Consider the following 19,842-nt stretch of genomic DNA (forward strand, 5'->3'; position numbering starts at 1 on the left):
TCCCCACACCATGATGCCGGGTGTTGACCCTGTGTGCCTCGGTCGTATGCAGTCCTGATTGTGGCGCTCACCTGCACGGCGCCAAACACGCATACGACCATCATTGGCACCAAGGCAGAAGCGACTCTCATCGCTGAAGACGACACGTCTCCATTCGTCCCTCCATTCACGCTGTCGCGACACCACTGGAGGCGGGCTGCACGATGTTGGGGCGTGAGCGGAAGACGGCCTAACGGTGTGCGGGACCGTAGCCCAGCTTCATGGAGACGGTTGCGAATGGTCCTCGCCGATACCCCAGGAGCAACAGTGTCCCTAATTTGCTGGGAAGTGGCGGTGCGGTCCCCTACGGCACTGCGTAGGATCCTACGGTCTTGGCGTGCATCCGTGCGTCGCTGCGGTCCGGTCCCAGGTCGACGGGCACGTGCGCCTTCCGCCGACCACTGGCGACAACATCGATGTACTGTGGAGACCTCACGCCCCACATGTTGAGCAATTCGGCGGTACGTCCACCCGGCCTCCCGCATGCCCACTATACGCCCTCGCTCAAAGTCCGTCAACTGCACATACGGTTCACGTCCACGCTGTCGCGGCATGCTACCAGTGTTAAAGACTGCGATGGAGCTCCGTATGCCACGGCAAACTGGCTGACACTGACGGCGGCGGTGCACAAATGCTGCGCAGCTAGCGCCATTCGACGGCCAACACCGCGGTTCCTGGTGTGTCCGCTGTGCCGTGCGTGTGATCATTGCTTGTACAGCCCTCTCGCAGTGTCCGGAGCAAGTATGGTGGGTCTGACACACCGGTGTCAATGTGTTCTTTTTTCCATTTCCAGGAGTGTATATATTTCTTATTCGTAATTTATCTGTCCAATCTTTGCATTGTCTCTAAGCTGGTCGTAGGTAGTGTTCCAAACATGAAAAGCATAGAGACAGAAGTGATTGCAATTTTCTGCAGGACCTGACCATCATTTTGTAGGGCAATGCTCAAGCACGTACAGTGCAAGGTGTTACTGATGGCGCTGCTAAGCGCTATACCACCTACTGCACTCCCCTGACTTAAGCCCTCGTGAGTTCAACTCGGTTTCTAAACTGAAGGAAACACTTCACAGCATTCGTTTCAGAACTGCTACAAATTCGTCGGGCAAGAGACCGCGCCGCTCGAACTGTCGACACAACTGGCACTGCTAAGAGTATCCTACGACTTCCACATCGCTGGCAACAGGTTATATGCAATGCTAGTGGCTACTTTCAAGGTCAGTAAAACTTTGAAACACGTATCTATTTTGTACGAGCTGTAAATAAATAGTTGCCACTATTAAAGTTCGAACCCTCGTATTTAATAAAGTAGTTTTTTTATGTTATGCGAATTGAGTAGTAATTTAATTACACTGAACACATTATACTGTATGTAACAGTTCAATGCATCTACGTGCGTGAAGAAAGAGTTTAAAGAAAACTTGAACAAACATTGCGAATGGTTCCTCATATCAAAATAATGTGGGATGTCGTATACTGTAAGCATATCTTTGGAAACTTTTTCGCCGAAGGGCAGGGGAGAGGTATGTTACTGATGGGGCATTTAATGTTACCAGTGGAAGCCAATGAGCTGGTAAACTCTTCCATCGCTTTCAAGGAATTATAATGTGTTCATCAAGCCTAGAATATTTGTTTATTTATTCACCCTGAACTTTGAGTTTTTTCAATTCCGCCAGACAAGTGCACAAGTACATTTGCACTTGTCTGTTGCTAGCAGCAGGAAATTAGCTACAATGTATTCATAAGTTTATTATATGTAGTATTTTTAAATATGAAGCTTTGTATAACGTATTTGAAAATGATGCATAATCGAAACGCGTAATACACTTCCAATCATTAAACAATGTGAGTGAGGTAATTTGAAATTTCGAATGCAACATGGTTGCTACGTCTCACACTACATTTTAGGCGATCATTAAGAACACTGAGATATCTATCAGGTGAAGCTTCATTATCATTGTAGTATGTCACTGTATTCCTAAAAGCACAATTTTCCATTATTTCATGTGAAATTTTCTGACTGCTATTTTGAAGGTACATTTGAAAGTAAGGTTTTATCTTCATTTTTACAAATAGCAGAGGTCCTGCTACGTCACAGGTTCAGTAAATATAACTTTTTCCCTACCAAATTTTGTAACCAAGCTTAGCACTAAGGCCAGGAGTAGCTTTAAAGCTGTGAAGGCACAAATAAATCTGTTTCCACTTTATCGCAATATTTCCACCTACTGACTAAAGCAAAAAATTGTTATCATTATACTGAAATTATACCAATTTAAAAAAATTGACTGTTCTGCAAGAAAATGAACCTCAGCACGTCTATATTCTCAGCTACCGGATTTTTGGCATTCGTCAGAAGACTTCAGATGATGCTATGGTGCTTGGATACTAATAAAATTTTTGAAGGCTGAAGTGAGATTATTATTATAAGGTTTACGAACACTTTGCCTTGTTACAAAGTATCAATTTCCTTAGTTGAAAAGAAAGCTCAATTTTCTGCCATGATAATGACTGTACAAGCAGATAAAGAAAAGATTCAAGAACTGCACTATCGAACAAGCGAAAAGAGAATGAAGGCGGGACCACCTAGTCGCAGTTGCTGAAGATGGGTTAGGTCAGCTGGCATGGCAGTGAGCCAATAGGGTGTTTCCACCACAGGCCAGTTGCATCTGCAAGTTTTCGTAGCCTGTGGGAATGAGGCACCCAACTGACGCATTCTGAAGTCACCGAGGGGATCGAGGCGTCCGTGATGACGACACTGAACGAACATCTCGTCAAACCCTTCTAGGACGCGTTCCATGCCTGGGGAAAACGCTGAAATAAACTTGTAGATTCACGAGTACGTAGGCTGCAAAGTTGGAGATATGTTGACGATACTTTTTTATCTGGCCTCATGGACGCGATGCGTTTAACCGATTTTTGGACCATTTCATCTCAGAATGAAGATTATCATCTCCAAAACGAAAGTAATGTCAGTGGGAAAGAAATATAAAGGGATTGAGTGCCAAATAGGAGGAACAAAGTTAGAACAGGTGGACGGTTTCAAGTACTTAGGATGCATATTCTCACAGGATGGCAACATAGTGAAAGAACTGGAAGCGAGGTGTAGCAAAGCTAATGCAGTGAGCGCTCAGCTACGATCTACTCTCTTCTGCAAGAAGGAAGTCAGTACCAAGACTAAGTTATCTGTACACCGTTCAGTCTTTCGACCAACTTTGTTGTATGGTAGCGAAAGCTGGGTGGTTTCAGGTTACCTTATCAACAAGGTTGAGGTTACGGATATGAAAGTAGCTAGGATGATTGCAGGTACTAGTAGATGGGAACAATGGCAGGAGGGTGTCCACAATGAGAAAATCAAAGAAAAACTGGGAATGAACTCTATAGATGTAGCAGTCAGGGCGAACAGGCTTAGGTGGTGGGGTCATGTTACACGCATGGGAGAAGCAAGGTCACCCAAGAGACTCATGGATTCAGCAGTAGAGGGTAGGAGGAGTCGGGGCAGACCGAGGAGAAGGTACCTGGATTCGGTTAAGAATGATTTTGAAGTAATAGGTTTAACATCAGAAGAGGCACCAATGTTAGCACTGAATAGGGGATCATGGAGGAACTGTATAAGAGGGGCTATGCTCCAGACTGAACGTTGAAAGGCATAATCAGTCTTAAATGGTGATGATGATGATGATGATTCATCTCAGAATTCAATTTACTATGGAGGTCAAAAGTGGTGGGAGGCTTCCATTTTTGGACTTGTTGGTTTACAAGAAACATGATGGTGATTTGGAATGGTATTCAGCTGACTCATACCGATCGGTTTCTGTATGCTTAAGAGTTGCCTTCCACCGTGCCTACCGCAGCGGGGTTTTTACGACACTGGTACGCATAACATAATGCTACTACCGACGCGGTCAAAAGAAATGGCTCTGAGCACTATAGGACGTAACTTCTGAGGTCACCAGTCCCCTAGAACTTAGAGCTACTTAAACCTAACCTAACCTAAGGACATCACACACATCCATGCCCGAGGCATGATTCGAACCTGCGACCGTAGCGGTCGCGCGGTTCCAGACTGTAGCGCGTATAACCGTTCGGCCAACCCATAAACTAGCGCGTTTGACAGCTGTGTTTGAGGAAAATGGATATGTGGAGAAGCAGATTCGTCGGGCTAAGGAGTTTAGACCATCCCCGGAGATGCATGAAGAGGAGGGTAAATCTGTGGCCTTTATGCCTTATGCTGGGTGTATCTGAGGATACGAGCAAGAATTATTACGCCGAAATGGCTCTGAGTACTATGGGACTTAACATCTGAGGTCATCAGTCCCCTAGAACTTAGAACTACTTAAACCTAACTAACCTAAGGACATCACACACATCCATGCCCGTAGCGCCTAGAACCGCTCGACCACTCCAGCCGGCTATTACGCCGAGAAAGCCTTTGGAGTTGTGACTTGAATACCTCGTTTTTTAATCATACACAGTTGATGTTCCTGAGAGAGATTGAGTCTCACCTTCATGTATGATAATGATGGAGGCTGAAGGACAAAATTAAAATTTGTACCAGCAGTACCATTCGAGCCCAGGTCACCCGCTTACGAGGCAGATGCACTATCTGCTGCGCCAGACTGGCGCTACCGCTGCGACAGCTATACGGAACACGTATCACCTGCCGATACAAATTGGAGTTTACGCTTCAGCCCATTCCTATTCCCCTTCTAAGCACCAATCAGTATTGCAGAGTCTCTCCTATATCGGAATACAACAAAATAGAATAGACCCGGATTCGAATCCCAGTACCGGTACAAATTTTAATTCATTGCTTAAGCCTACATTATTATCGTAGTGTAACGGGACATCCTCCTGTAGCATCACTTTTCCTCAACAGTAGTTGACGATACCAGTATTATTTTTGGGATTTTGGAGAATTCAATATTATTTCAGTTGCTATTCTGAAGAATTTCATGTGATATTATACACAGCATGTTATATTTCAAGGTAAAATTTATGAAAATGGAATTAGTTTATAAAATGTTTCAGTCTTCTTCTTCTTCTTTCCCTTGTGCCTTTGTCCCACAGCTTCGCAGGGCCAGCATGGGTATGGTCAGATTTGGCAGGGTTAATTTAACGGGTGGCCGGATGCCCTTTCTGTTGCACCGCCGCTACGCGAATGATGATGAGGATGATGAAATGATGAAGACAACACAGGGACAACACAAACACCCAGTCCCTGGGCAAAGAAAATCCCTAATCCGGCCGGGAATCGAACCCGGGATCCTGTGATCCAGAGGCAGCAACGCTAGCCACTAGACCACGAACTGCGGACTGCTTATATAGTGTTTTAATTTCTATGTTATAATCGATAAGTACTACTTCTGAAAGTACAGTGAAAATTATTTGTTTAGGAACATTTGAAATTACGAATTATTGGCACACTTAAAATTTCTGTTATTTATTATGCAATACTGTATTGGTTACTATGTTTATTTCTGCATTCATTTATTAAGTAATAATAATCGAAAATAATAATGTAACAGCAATTAGTAGAAATTCAGTTTTTAAGAAAAATTGTAAACCCTTTGGAGCATGATTATTTCCGCACAGTGTGAGAGTCGTAAGCATGCCTCTGATGTGATCGGACGTATTTTTGTATTTTGTGCGAACAATGTAATTTAGGCTTTGTTAATGTGAAAAAGCAAGAGACTGTATGATAAACTAAAATATGAAAAAATATATTTACGCAAAAACAAAAATTCTGCAACAACAATCTTCAAATTTGTTTAGACCTATCCAACCTTGAGGAACTAAAATGTGACATTTTCAGCTTCAAACAAGGCGAACTGGAGCCAACTCTACAAGGCGAGCTAAGTAAACTAGAAAGTTTATTGTGATCTTCGCTCCTCTCAAAAATCTTTTTAAAAGACTAATGTGGACAATAGATGGAATTAGGAAGGATGGGGAGGGGGGGGGGAGATTACAGTAGATGATGGTGAGACTCAATATGTCTCGGAACATCAACTGTGTATTATTAATGTATCATCTATACCTGGGGTAAAGGCAGGATTAACCCCATTTCGCTCCATGTCAGGGTGTTATTTCGATTTCCGAGAGCCTCTGCAATACTGAAGCTAGTTTAGAAGGGGAACAGCAACAGACTGAGTGGGCTGAAGTTTGAATTGTAAATTGTTTCGGCGAGGGAGACGTATTGGGGTATTCTGTGCAGATGGTGTCGCCGTAGTGCCAGAGTGGCGCGTTGTATAGCGAATCTGCCTAAGAATCAGAAAAGTCGGATTCGAATCCCGGCGCTGGTACAAATTTTAGTTGATAGATCCAGTTGGGAAGGAAAACAAAGAAGGTAGCTGCGAAGAAACCATGGGTAACAGAAGAAATACTTCAGTTGATTGATGAAAGGAGGAAGCACAAACATGTTCCGGGAAAATCAGGAATACAGAAATACAAGTCGCTGAGGAATGAAATAAATAGGAAGTGCAGGGAAGCTAAGACGAAATGGCTGCAGGAAAAATGTGAAGACATCGAGAAAGATATGATTGTCGGAAGGACAGACTCAGCATACAGGAAAGTCAAAACAACCTTTGGTGACATTAAAAGCAACGGTGGTAACATTAAGAGTGCAACGGGAATTCCACTGTTAAATGCAGAGGAGAGAGCAGATAGGTGGAAAGAATACATTGAAATCCTCAATGAGTGTGAAGATTTGTGTGATGTGATAGAAGAAGAAACAGGAGTCGATTTAGAAGAGATAGGGGATCCAGTATTAGAATCGGAATTTAAAAGAGCTTTGGAGGACTTACGGTCAAATAAGGCAGAAGGGATAGATAACATTGGATCAGAATTTCTAAAATCATTGGGGGAAGTGGCAACAAAACGACTATTCACGTTGGTGTGTAGAATATATGAGTCTGGCGATATACCATCTGACTTTCGGAAAAGCATCATCCACACAATTCCGAAGACGGCAAGAGCTGACAAGTGCGAGAATTATCGCACAATCAGCTTAACAGCTCATGCATCGAAGCTGCTTACAAGAATAATATACAGAAGAATGGAAAAGAAAATTGAGAATGCGCTAGGTGACGATCAGTTTGGCTTTAGGAAAAGTAAAGGGACGAGAGAGGCAATTCTGACGTTACGGCTAATAATGGAAGCAAGGCTAAAGAAAAATCAAGACACTTTCATAGGATTTGTCGACCTGGAAAAAGCGTTCGACAATATAAAATGGTGCAAGCTGTTCGAGATTCTGAAAAAAGTAGGGGTAAGCTATAGGGAGAGACGGGTTATATACAATATGTACAACAACCAAGAGGCAATAATAAGAGTGGACGATCAAGAACGAAGTGCTCGTATTAAGAAGGGTGTAAGACAAGGCTGTAGCCTTTCGCCCCTACTCTTCAATCTGTACATCGAGGAAGCAATGATGGAAATAAAAGAAAGGTTCAGGAGTGGAATTAAAATACAAGGTGAAAGGATATCAATGATACGATTCGCTGATGACATTGCTATCCTGAGTGAAAGTGAAGAAGAATTAAATGATCTGCTGAACGGAATGAACAGTCTAATGAGTACACAGTATGGTTTGAGAGTAATGAGAGTAATGAGGAAGTAGCAGAAATGAGAACAGCGAGAAACTTAACATCAGGATTGATGGTCACGAAGTCAATGAAGTTAAGGAATTCTGCTACCTAGGCAGTAAAATAACCATTGACGGACGGAGCAAGGAGGACGTCAAAAGTAGACTCGCTATGGCAAAAAAGGCATTTCTGGCCAAGAGAAGTCTACTAATATCAAATAGCGGCCTTAATTTGAGGAAGAAATTTCTGAGGAAGTACTTCTGGAGTACAGCATTGTATGGTGGTGAAACATGGACTGTGGGAAAACCGGAACAGAAGAGAATCGAAGCATTTGAGATGTGGTGCTACAGACGAATGTTGAAAATTAGGTGGACTGATAAGGTAAGGAATGAGGAGGTTCTACGCAGAATCGGAGAGGAAAGGAATATGTGGAAAACACTGATAAGGAGAAGGGACAGGGTGATAGGACATCTGCTAAGACATGAGGGCATGAGGGAGTGACTTCCATGGTACTAGAGGGAGCTGTAGAGGGCAAAAACTGTAGAGGAAGACAGAGACTGGAATACGTCAAGCAAATAATTGAGGACGTAGGTTGCAAGTGCTACTCTGAGATGAAGAGGTTAGCACAGGAAAGGAAGTCGTGGCGGGCCGCATCAAACCAGTCAGTAGACTGACGAAAAAAAAAAAAAAAAAAAAAAAAAAAAAAAGAGAGAGAAGATCCAGCCTACTTTTTTTTCGAAAACATTCGTCGTACATCACGAACACAACTGTTCCGCTGACCTTCCCCTCGTACTCACCAGGGCGTCGGTGGCGTTGTGTGGCGCGCAGGTGTCTGCGCGGTGGGCGGCGCCCCGGTAGGGGCCGACGGCGAAGTGCGGCGCGGCGAAGAGCAGCGAGCCGAGGCCCATGAGCGCCACCCCGGCGCCCAGCCAGCGCGGCTTGGAGGCGCCGGCGCGGCCGCCCAGGTAGGTGACTGGCACGAGGCACGCGAACGACGCGATGTCGTAGCCGCCCGCCACCAGCCCCGACTGCGACGACCGCAGCCCGAAGCGCCGCTCGATCGTCGTGATCACCACGTTCACGAACCCGTTCACCACCATGCCTGCGAGCACAACACCCACCATTCCGTACAGGGCCTCTGTGTAACAAGTGTCACTCTATACGTATGAATAATTACCAGTGTTACAATAGAGGTACCCAACCAAAAATCAACTATCAATGCGGCCTATTACGAGGGCTGTTCAATAAGTAATGCAACACATTTTATTTCTTGGCCAATTTCGGTTGAAAAAACCGGAAATTTCTTGTGGAATATTTTCAAACATTCCCGCTTCGTCTCGTATAGTTTCATTGACTTCCGACAGGTGGCAGCGCTGTACGGAGCTGTTAAAATGGCGTCTGTAACGGATGTGCGTTGCAAACAACGGGCAGTGATCGAGTTTCTTTTGGCGGAAAACCAGGGCATCTCTCATATTCATAGGCGCTTGCAGAATGTCTTCGGTGATCTGGCAGTGGACAAAAGCACGGTGAGTCGTTGGGCAAAGCATGTCATCATCGCCGCAAGGTCAAGCAAGACTCTGATCTCCCGCGTGCGGGCCGGCCGTGCACAGCTGTGACTCCTGCAATTGCGGAGCGTGCGAACACACTCGTTCGAGATGATCGACGGATCATCATCAAACAACTCAGTGCTCAACTTGACATCTCTGTTGGTAGTGCTGTCACAATTGTTCACCAGTTGGGATATTCAAAGGTTTGTTCCCGCTGGGTCCCTCGTTGTCTAACCGAACACCATAAAGAGCAAAGGAGAACCATCTGTGCGGAATTGCTTGCTCGTCATGTGGCTGAGGGTGACAATTTCTTGTCAAAGATTGTTACAGGCGATGAAACATGGGTTCATCACTTCGAACCTGAAACAAAACGGCAATCAATGGAGTGGCGCCACACCCACTCCCCTACCAAGAAAAAGTTTAAAGCCATACCCTCAGCCGGTAAAGTCATGGTTACAGTCTTCTGGGACGCTGAAGGGGTTATTCTGTTCGATGTCCTTCCCCATGGTCAAACGATCAACTCTGAAGTGTATTGTGCTACTCTTCAGAAATTGAAGAAACGACTTCAGCGTGTTTGTAGGCACAAAAATCTGAACGAACTTCTCCCTCTTCATGACAACGCACGACCTCACACAAGTCTTCGCACCCGAGAGGAGCTCACAAAACTTCAGTGGACTGTTCTTCCTCATGCACCCTACAGCCCCGATCTCGCAATGTCGGATTTCCATATGTTTGGCCCAATGAAGGACGCAATCCGTGGGAGGCACTACGCGGATGATGAAGTTATTGATGCAGTACGACGTTGGCTCCGACATCGACCAGTGGAATGGTACCGTGCAGGCATACAGGCCCTCATTTTAAGGTGGCGTAAGGCCGTAACATTGAATGGAGATTACGTTGAAAAATAGTGTTGTGTAGCTAAAAGATTGGGGAATAACCTGGTGTATTTCAATGCTGAATAAAACAACCCCTGTTTCAGAAAAAAAAGTGTTGCATTACTTATTGAACTGTCCTCGTAAGTGAGCATCTGTCACACGATACTAGAGCAGAAAAAAACAAATCAAAAAATTTTGCTTACGGAAAGTTACGATAAACTGAATATTTTCAATTTGAAACTCCCGCCACACGATGCTATTCTCTCATTGGTCCATCCCGTTCTTAACAGTGCCGCAGTGCTATACCTGAACCCACAGTCTCATTCTTAAGCCGTCGGCACACGGACCGTGCATCCGAACGTTGAGCGTTGAGCGTGCCGAGTTTCTGACGTCATAGCGTGGAACAGCACGTTCGGGAGTCTTTCCGAACGTACAGAGCAGTATCTGGCATGTCAGATACTCTGAGCGTGCGTCTGAGCGTTGACCAATGAGATGGCACAACGTCGCCTACGTCACATGCACGCCGTCGTCCTCCAGTACAGAGTAGTGAGGCGCCACATTGGCATTTATTTCAAGCCTATATGTTGAAACACGTATGTATGCAGGGTATACATTACCAGCGATGTCGAGCCGTGAGAGAATCTCTGACGAGAGAGTTATTTATCGTGCTAGTCTGCGCTTGACCGCGCGAGAGTTCAGTTGCATGTAGGGAGTCGGCAGTTGCGGATTCAGTTCTGTTGCGTATGAGAGTGAGTCGCGAGTGGTACGTAGCGAGTCGCAAGAGTATGTAGTAGCACGTAGCGAGTTAGCTGTTGTGTGTGAGGAGTCGGCGGGCGTCGACATGGCACTCTGGTCAAGATTCAGGACGAGGTATGTTTTTTAAATAAGGTAATGAAGCAGCTTTGCGCTCAGCTAAAAAATGTATTGTAATTGTAATTAATTTGTTCAAGAAGTGCCACAATAATAATTCTGTCTACAAAGCAATCGTTAATGTTCATTTCTCAATTTTTGTGTCGAGTTTACATTGGGCCATTATTTTTCAATATTTTTGTAGCGAAGGTACAGTCGCTTTTATTTCAATTTAACGATGTTCTGTCAGAGCTCAACAACATTTGAATCATTATTAGTCAGTAATCTTGTGGGGAAGTAACTTTTGGCACGTTTTCATTATCAAAGGTCTTTCTTTTTATTTTTGCTGGGAAATCACACTTCGCTCTATTCACATTAACATTTAAGAATTGTCTATTTTTTTCAAAATTTTGTGGGGAGGTTACACTGCGCATCACAATTACTATCGGTCAAGCTGTTTAATTCGGTTATTTCACTCATTATACCTCGCGATGCACTATTAATAGTCTTTCGCGGCATTTTTACACTGGTCACAATTATTCACACAAGAAATAAGCACAATGCAAAAAGCAACAAATACAAATACAACAGAGCAACCAATTGCCGATGATCTGAGGAAAGAAAGTCATAAAATTAGTAAAAGCGTTGCGCCAAATGCTAATTATATTAAGTAAATAAGAGCAAAATCTGACTACTTTTCAGAAGATTCTCAACGAAATACGATCCTGGACCGGATGTCGCCAAGTGTAATGACGCCCGCCGACTCCTCACACACAACAGCTAACTCGCTACGTGCTACTACATACTCTTGCGACTCGCTACGTACCACTCGCGACTCACTCTCATTCGCAACAGAACTGAATCCGCAACTGCCGACTCCCTAGATGCAACTGAACTCTCGCGCGGTCAAGCGCAGATTAGCACGATAAATAACTCTCTGGTCAGAGATTCTCTCATGGCTCGCCATCGCTGGTAATGTATACCCTGCATACATACGTGTTTCAAGGTATATATGCCGTTTCTGAGGACCAGCAAATTGAGAATCACTGGAAAACCCGTTGTTAAGTGTGTGATTCGTTCCAATAAAATAATGAGAAACATCATATTCGTGGAAAAGAATTATTGTAAATTACATGTTATGAGAGTAGGCTATTTGAAGGCAACGACACACTGAAGATACACCCAAAACGCATTGTTCTTGGTCAACTTGTTATAATTAAATTTCAGTTAGTAACATAGCTACGAGTAAGGTTTTCAGCAAGAGGTAAAATAATATGATTAGATACTACGGGCGTGTTGTTGGTATAGCGTAATGCATAACGTCACTGTCCTAAACTGAGATGTGAGTTGGGGTGGGGGTTCGCGTTTTGCCACTTCCAATTTTTTTTTCCTAACATTCGCGTTTTTATTAATTTCTGATACTTTATTTTAATTTAATATAAACATATACTATAATATTTGATGTTATGTAAATATAAGTTCACCTTGTTTTGAGAGGTGACTTTCTTCGATTGGCTTAATCTACAGGACAGCTTGCGCTACTTCTTCTTTTACGCCTAGTAATTCACATGTTGCAAAGATTCTGCTACTGGGTAGGAACAGTGATCAAGTAAGACTGACCTTGGGGTTTTACTAAAATGAGGGAATGATGAAATAATGTTTATCTTATGCGGAGAAGTATTCCAAATTTGTAATGCACTGTTTTTAATGGAACTTTTATAAGCATGTGTCCTTATTGATTGGACATGGTACTTTCCTTTTCTTGGACGATGGAGGAAATGTGCGTTTTAATAGAGCTAACGTGGGAATTTTACGCGCCGCCGTTGAGTAAATAGTGAGATTTACGAGCTAGAAACATACCTCAACTGCCGCTGGAGTGCGTTGCGATCGCGTATACCACGTCGGGGTCCACGTACCGCGTGCACAAGTCACATCGTTCTTGAGCGTTCAGCAGCCGTCGGCACACGGACCGTGCTGTCGAACGTTAACGTTGAGCGTGCCAAGTTCAACGTGCTGCTGAACGCTCAGAAACGATGCGACTTGTACGTGGGCCCCAACGTGGTATACGCGATCGCAGCGCACTCCAGCGGCAGTTGAGGGATGCTTCTAGTTCATAATCACACTGTTTACTCAACGGCCGTGCGTAAAATACCCACGCTAGCTCTATTAAAACGCACATTTCCTCCACTGTCCGCGAAAAGGAGAGAACCATGTCCAATCAATAAGGACACAGATTTATAAAAGTTCCATTACAAACGGTGCATTACAAATTTGGAATACTTCTCCGCTTAAGATAAACATTATTTCATCATTCCCACATTTTAGTAAAACCCCAAGGTCAGTATTACTTGATCACTGTTCCTACTCAGTAGCAGAATCTTTGCAACATGTGAATTACTAGGCGTAAAAGAAAAAGGAGCAAAATATCTTTATACAAATAGCGTAAGCTGTCCTGTAGATTAAGCCAATCGAACAAAGTCACCCCTCAAAAAAAGGTGAACTTATATTTACATAACATCAAAAATTATAGTATATGTTTATATTAAACTAATAATAAAGTATCAGAAACTAATAAAAACGCGAATGTTAGCAAAAGAATTTGGAAGGGTCAAGGCGCGCGACCCATTACCCCAATTACCCTCTCTTCAGAAGTCAATCACTCAACTCATTACGCTTTTTTATCTCATTTTGTTCGTTATGGTTCGTTGCAATTGTTCGTGGTGGACGTCCCCTGACGCCCATTGAAGTTCGTTACTGATCCATTTATTCAGTTCTTTTATTACAGAGGGCAGTCACCCCTCTGGCCGAACACGCTGAGCTACCGTGCCGTCACGCTAAACCAAATCCACACCACTTTAATCTAATCATATTATGTTACCCGTTGCTGAAAACCTTAATCGTACATATGGTATTAATTGAAATTTAATTATAACAAATTTTACCTACAACAATACGTTTTGGGTGGATCTTCAGTGTGTCGCTGCCTTCAAATAGCCTACTCTCATAATACGCAAGTTACAATAATTCTTTTGCCACGAATTTGACGTTTCTCATTATTTTACTGAAACGAATCACACAGTTAACTACGGGTTTTCCAGTGATTCTCAATTTGCTGGTCCTCACAAACGGCATATATACATATAGGCTTGAAATGAATACCAATATGGCGCCTCACAACTCTGTACTGAAGGGAGACGGTGTGCTTGTGACGTAGGTGGCGTTGTGCCATCTCATTGGTCAACGCTCAGACGCAAGCGCAGAATATCTGAGTGCTATTCGCCGCTGTGAAGTCAGAAATTCGGCACGCTCAACACTCAACGTTCGGATACACGGTTCGTGTGCCGACGGCTTTACAGTCACCGAATTCGTCAGACGCACTGGTCTTTTATCTTACTGCTACTTCAGTTGTAATGCGATACCAGAGATTTAAAGACATATAATAAAATAAATTTATGGAATTTCTTTGTTATTCCGAACAATAATGATAAAGAACCTTTTTCGCCGTAGTGCTGGTCACTACAAGTCCGTAGAAGTTAGAAATCTTCGTGTGTATCGCAATTACCGACGAAGTTTGCTATCTACGTAATTCTGTTGTAACAGCTTTAATTTGACATCACATCCACTGCTACAAATAAGAACCACATCTGAACGTGAACGTACCTAGAGTGGGCTCTCTTTCCTGTCCAATTTCTGCCATAGCAGGTGACTGGCACAAAGAGATGAGCTTTAATTCAGTTTCTTCATTCGATAGCCCACAGACTAGCTTCCTATGGGATTGAACCATCGTCAATTCCAGAAATTCCTCAGAAGTTTTGATAATTAATACGGTGATATCGTACATTTTAAAGTTTAAGGTTGCTCAGTCGAGATCAAATGTTAAAAAGATTTTATAGCGTAATTAATGAAATCAAATCGTTCGTCATATCAAACATCTTGACGATCCCTACTGGGTGGCAGATTTAGCATTTTTATGGTACATTTGACTAATTTAGGTGACTGAAAACAGGCGTCTTTAAGGTAGGAATCGATACTGGTGTCCAAAATGAAAGCAACAGACGGAAATTTACAAGGTTTGAGAGGTGGCATGAGCCCCCTCTCATATTTCTATCTTACGGTTTTCCTCTCTAATTGCATGCAGTGAAAAGTCGCTATTCCTTCACATGCGGACTTCCCACGCAGCGTCTCTCGTCACCCAGGTGGTCCGGTGACAGGCGGGCTCTGCTGATCTGGAAAGGGTTAAGCCGACGGGTGTGAGGAAGTCGAGTGAATGCTTTGCAGACGCCGACATTGTCAAAAGACACGCCCGGAGAGGTCTGAAGTAGCGGCTGGGCTAGAGGTTCCGTTACTTCGCAGAAACTTAGCGAAAACACTTTCTGGCGGGCTACCAGCGAGCCGTGGGAATGACTTGTGTACCCATTCAGTTGTGGCGGGAAAATTCCCGCGCTTTCTGCAAAATAGTAACTGTGATTGGCTTGCTCAGGGCATAGCTCCGTGACGTAGCAAAATCAGCGCAGAAATTGGCGCCAAGAATCTCCATTGGTGGAATGGTAGTGCTCCGGCAATAGAGTGGAATTTTCCGCCGGTTTTCGAGTTGCTGATTGGAACGTTTTAACCACGGCCACTGTCGTGGGGGTGGGAATGTAGTGTGTTCGGCCTGTACGGGTGCTCTAGGTAGTCGGCTCTCGCCTTTCGGTCGAGGACGTCGAAGCAACCAACCATCGCCTCTGGTACGCCAGATTGTGTTCTGGCAGTTAAGAAGACAGCTTGGTAATGTATGTCCGCAGCACTGGCAGATAGGGATTTTCCTAGGTGATAATCAGAGCTCAGTAGAGCGCGCCTGTTCGTCTTTTTCTAACTTTGTTCTGTCTTGAGTAGCAGCAATTAATGTTGGGTTAGCTGTGTGTCTCTCTTAAGATTTGAGTGGCAAGGAATTGGCTCCACATACCACTTCGTCTTAAACCTCACAATCTAATTTAGAGACAATTTCACCTTCATAGTGTTTATTTGAGTATCCAATTTGAGCCAATTTGATGTATTATAAATGTTTCATGTGTTTTTGTTTATTATTTTGTGTTTAGTCTTAATAAATCATATTGTTATTTTGGACAGAACTTTCATTCTGTTAATCGGTAGAGCAACCCATCATTTCTCACTATGTTAATGAAACCTTCCTTTATTTAACTTATTTATCAAATTAAATTATTGCAGGTGCCAAACTCTTTTCTACTCCACTTGCAGGGTTGATTACAGTCAGTTCGCGTATATTTTTTAATCCATGTGCAACAGCAAAAGTCGGAGTTAGAATAGGGGGGGGGGGGGGCTTAGAGCATCATTTACATATGGAGATTCTAGAAGAATTTAGTGTTAAATACACTGCTTGCCCCGGCACCTCGCAGGTTGTGTTTATTTTGCCACAAAACAGTTGATGTTTTACCGGATTCCTGGTATTCAAGGTGCACTCATCAAATTCAGTTTACCTTCCATTCGCGAAGTGATGCGCTCGGCGACTGTATCTGACTTATAAATTAAATAATACAGCAATCAGTCGTCCTTTTTCGATTTTATTATGCAAATCCAGATTTCGGCTAGTAGCTAGCCATTCTCAATGCGCTATTTTTTATTCTCAATGCATGTAAGTCCCTGTTGTTCGGGCGTCAATCTCAGTTCTTTGAATACTTGTATTCACATACTGGAAATCAAAGAACTGTGACTGACTCCCGAACAACAGGGACTTACATGCATTGTGAATAAAAAATAGCGCATTGAGAATGGCTAGCAACTAGCCGAAATCTGGATTTGCACAATAAAATCCAAAAAGGACGACTCATTGCTGCACTCTATAATTTATAACTCTTGAAATGGTCGTACGGGAAAATCTCCATTTCATCGCTACCTCGGAGATGCTGTGTCCCATAGCTCGTGCGCCGACTGTAACAACACGTTCAAACTCACTTACCTCTTGATATTCTGCTTTGAAGAGCAGTAACCGATCTAACAACTGCGCCAGACACTTGTCTTTATAGGCGTTGACACTTGTCTTTATAGGCGTTGCAGACCGCAGCGCCGTATTCTGCCTGTTTACATATCTCTGTATTTCCATACGCATGCCTATACCAGTTTCTTTGGCGCTTCAGTATAAAATGGGTGTGAAGAAGCAGCTGCCGACCTCTCTAAAAATTATTGCTTAAAATCGAAATTAATGAGCTAACTAAAGGTATTAACTGTGAATCCCCAGAGCAGCTACTCACTCCATAAAACTCTCCCCAACTTTCACTATCGTTGCATGTAGTGCGACATTAATAATGTACTTATTTGTGTAAACAGTAATGTTACGAAAGAGGACGGGAAAGCTGCCTCGGAAACCTCAGGACAGTAAAAAGGGCGCCAATTTCGGCCGTTAAGCGGAGGGGAAAACCACAGTCCCTTCAGCGTGGCACCAGTGGCCCCGTAGACTATACGAGGTGCATTCAAGTTCTCAGGCCTCCGATTTTTTTTCTAATTAACTACTCACCCGAAATCGATGAAACTGGCGTTACTTCTCGACGTAATCGCCGTGCAGACGTACACATTTTTCACAACGTTGACGCCATGATTCCATGGCAGTGGCAAAGGCTTCTTTAGGATTCTGTTTTGACCACTGGAAAATCGCTGAGGCAATAGCAGCACGGCTGGTGAATGTGCGGCCACGGAGAGTGTCTTTCATTGTTGGTAAAAGCCAAAAGTCACTAGGAGCCAGGTCAAGTGAGTAGGGAGCATGAGGAATCACTTCAAAGTTGTTATCACGAAGAAAATGTTGCGTAACGTTAGCTCGATGTGCGGGTGCATTGTCTTGGTGAAACAGCACACGCGCAGCCCTTCCCGGACGTTTTTGTTGCAGTGCAGGACGGAATTTGTTCTTCAAAACATTTTCATAGGATGCACCTGTTACCGTAGTGCCCTTTGGAACGCAATGCGTAAGGATTAGGCCCTCGCTGTCCCAGAACATGGACACCATCATTTTCTCAGCACTGGCGGTTACCCAAATTTTTTTTGGTGGCGGTGAATCTGTGTGCTTCCATTGAGCTGACTGGCGCTTTGTTTCTGGATTGAAAAATGGCATCCACATCTCATCCATTGTCACAACCGACGAAAAGAAAGTCCCATTCATGCCGTCGTTGCGCGTCAACATTGCTTGGCAACATGCCACACGGGCAGCCATGTGATCATCCGTCAGCATTCGTGGCACCCACCTGGATGACACTTTTCGCATTTTCAGGTCGTCATGCAGGATTGTGTGCACAGAACCCACAGAAATGCCAACTCTGGAGGCGATCTGTTCAACAGTCATTCGGCGATCCCCCAAAACAATTCTCTCCACTTTCTCGATCATGTCGTCAGACCGGCTTGTGCGAGCCCGAGGTTGTTTCGGTTTGTTGTCACACGATGTTCTGCCTTCATTAAACTGTTGCACCCACGAACGCACTTTCGACACATCCATAACACCATCACCACATGTCTCCTTCAACTGTCGATGAATTTCAATTGGTTTCACACCACGCAAATTCAGAAAACGAATGACTGCACGCTGTTCAAGTAAGGAAAACGTCGTCATTTTAAGTATTTAAAACAGTTCTCATTCTCGCCGCTGGCGTAAAATTCCATCTGCCATACGGTGCTGCCATCTCTGGGACCTATTGACAATGAACGCGGCCTCATTTTAAAACAATGCGCATGTTTCTATCTCTTTCCAATCCGGAGAAAAAAATATCGGAGGCTTTAGAACTTGAATGCACCTCGTAATACTTATGTGACTGGTATGTGCTTGAAATTGGTTTACCGAAAATATATATGCCTGGCTAATCAAACAGAGTAAATCATAAACACCGCTCTCACCTGCTGATCTGCACGTCCAGACATGTTTGTCAGTAAACGTAACATACGAAGTCCGGGTTTTTATATGAGACAGCAACGGCTAATCACACACGAATAACGCGCAGCGATCATATTTAGGTGACGTCCTCCGGCACTGCGCTAACCAATAACGCTGTAACTGTCGAGATTGCAACCGGAGCGCGGCGCAGCAATGCTGCATGAAAACCGAAAAATCCACGAAACGTGGGATGAATAACGCGCGGAGATATGATGCCCGTCATAATAAGAACGGCCGAAATGCGGGCCCCGGTAATAATTCAGAGCGCAATCAGCGGCATGACATTTTAATATCGGCAAGCTAGCGCGCACGCACACACACGCGGCTGAAATCAAAATTCGACGTCAGCGTTTACCTGCGTGGAATGTTTGAGGCATGTCCAGAGGAAGATGCAACAGTGCAGGTTTCAGCACAAACCGAAATACATTACCGTCAATGACGGATGTAAACAGAAAATTGGCTATTTTCGCCTGTTATTATGGCAATTTACTGTGTCACGTATAATTTTGACATCTGAATCGATTGTGAGCGAGCAGCGATGTTGTAAAGCTGTATCGCAGAAGTTAGGTTATTATCTTTGGTGTGCGCGGAGGCGCAGTGGGCAGATAGCGTTAAGCTGTGTTGGAGTGAGGAAGCAATTGTAATGCTATGTTTCAAATGTAAACTCTCAATTTATCAATGCGTTTAATGAACATGATTATATCGAGATCGTAACGGAAACTGATTTGTGAAAGAGGAAGTTTACCGGAACTAAGTGTATACCAGAACTGGAAAGTCAGAGGTAAATATTATATTGATGCTTCTTTTTTCATTATTGCTGCGCCATCGGGTAACTTGATTATTGTATTGAGAGTGCTAGAACTGGAAGCTAGGAAGTGTCTTGTTTGGATGTTAAGACGTTCATTTAATTTAAAATCAGCCTTGAGCCTTTTTTCACATAACACAAAAAACTTAGTGAGGTCATTTATATCCATTTTTCATTTTTCACCTACCTTTCTCTTACAATTTTTAACTGATCATGGTTTTTTTAAAAGTAGAAAAGGAACCAAA

The 19,842-nt window shown here is 43.7% G+C and overlaps 1 protein-coding gene across 3 annotated transcripts in view; it reads right to left on the reverse strand.

Annotated features, from left to right (window-relative positions):
- The window catches only part of LOC126161329 (solute carrier organic anion transporter family member 4A1), a 1,079,633-nt gene that overhangs the window by 380,775 nt on the left and 679,016 nt on the right, over positions 1-19,842 (reverse strand). For all 3 annotated transcript variants that reach the window (XM_049917087.1, XM_049917085.1, XM_049917086.1), the window contains one exon: positions 8,410-8,714. In XM_049917087.1, coding sequence (XP_049773044.1) covers positions 8,410-8,714 — 305 coding nt within the window. The remainder of the gene's footprint in view (positions 1-8,409; positions 8,715-19,842) is intronic.

This window comes from Schistocerca cancellata, chromosome 2 (genome assembly GCF_023864275.1).
Source record: "Schistocerca cancellata isolate TAMUIC-IGC-003103 chromosome 2, iqSchCanc2.1, whole genome shotgun sequence".
NCBI classification, from domain to species: domain Eukaryota; kingdom Metazoa; phylum Arthropoda; class Insecta; order Orthoptera; family Acrididae; genus Schistocerca; species Schistocerca cancellata.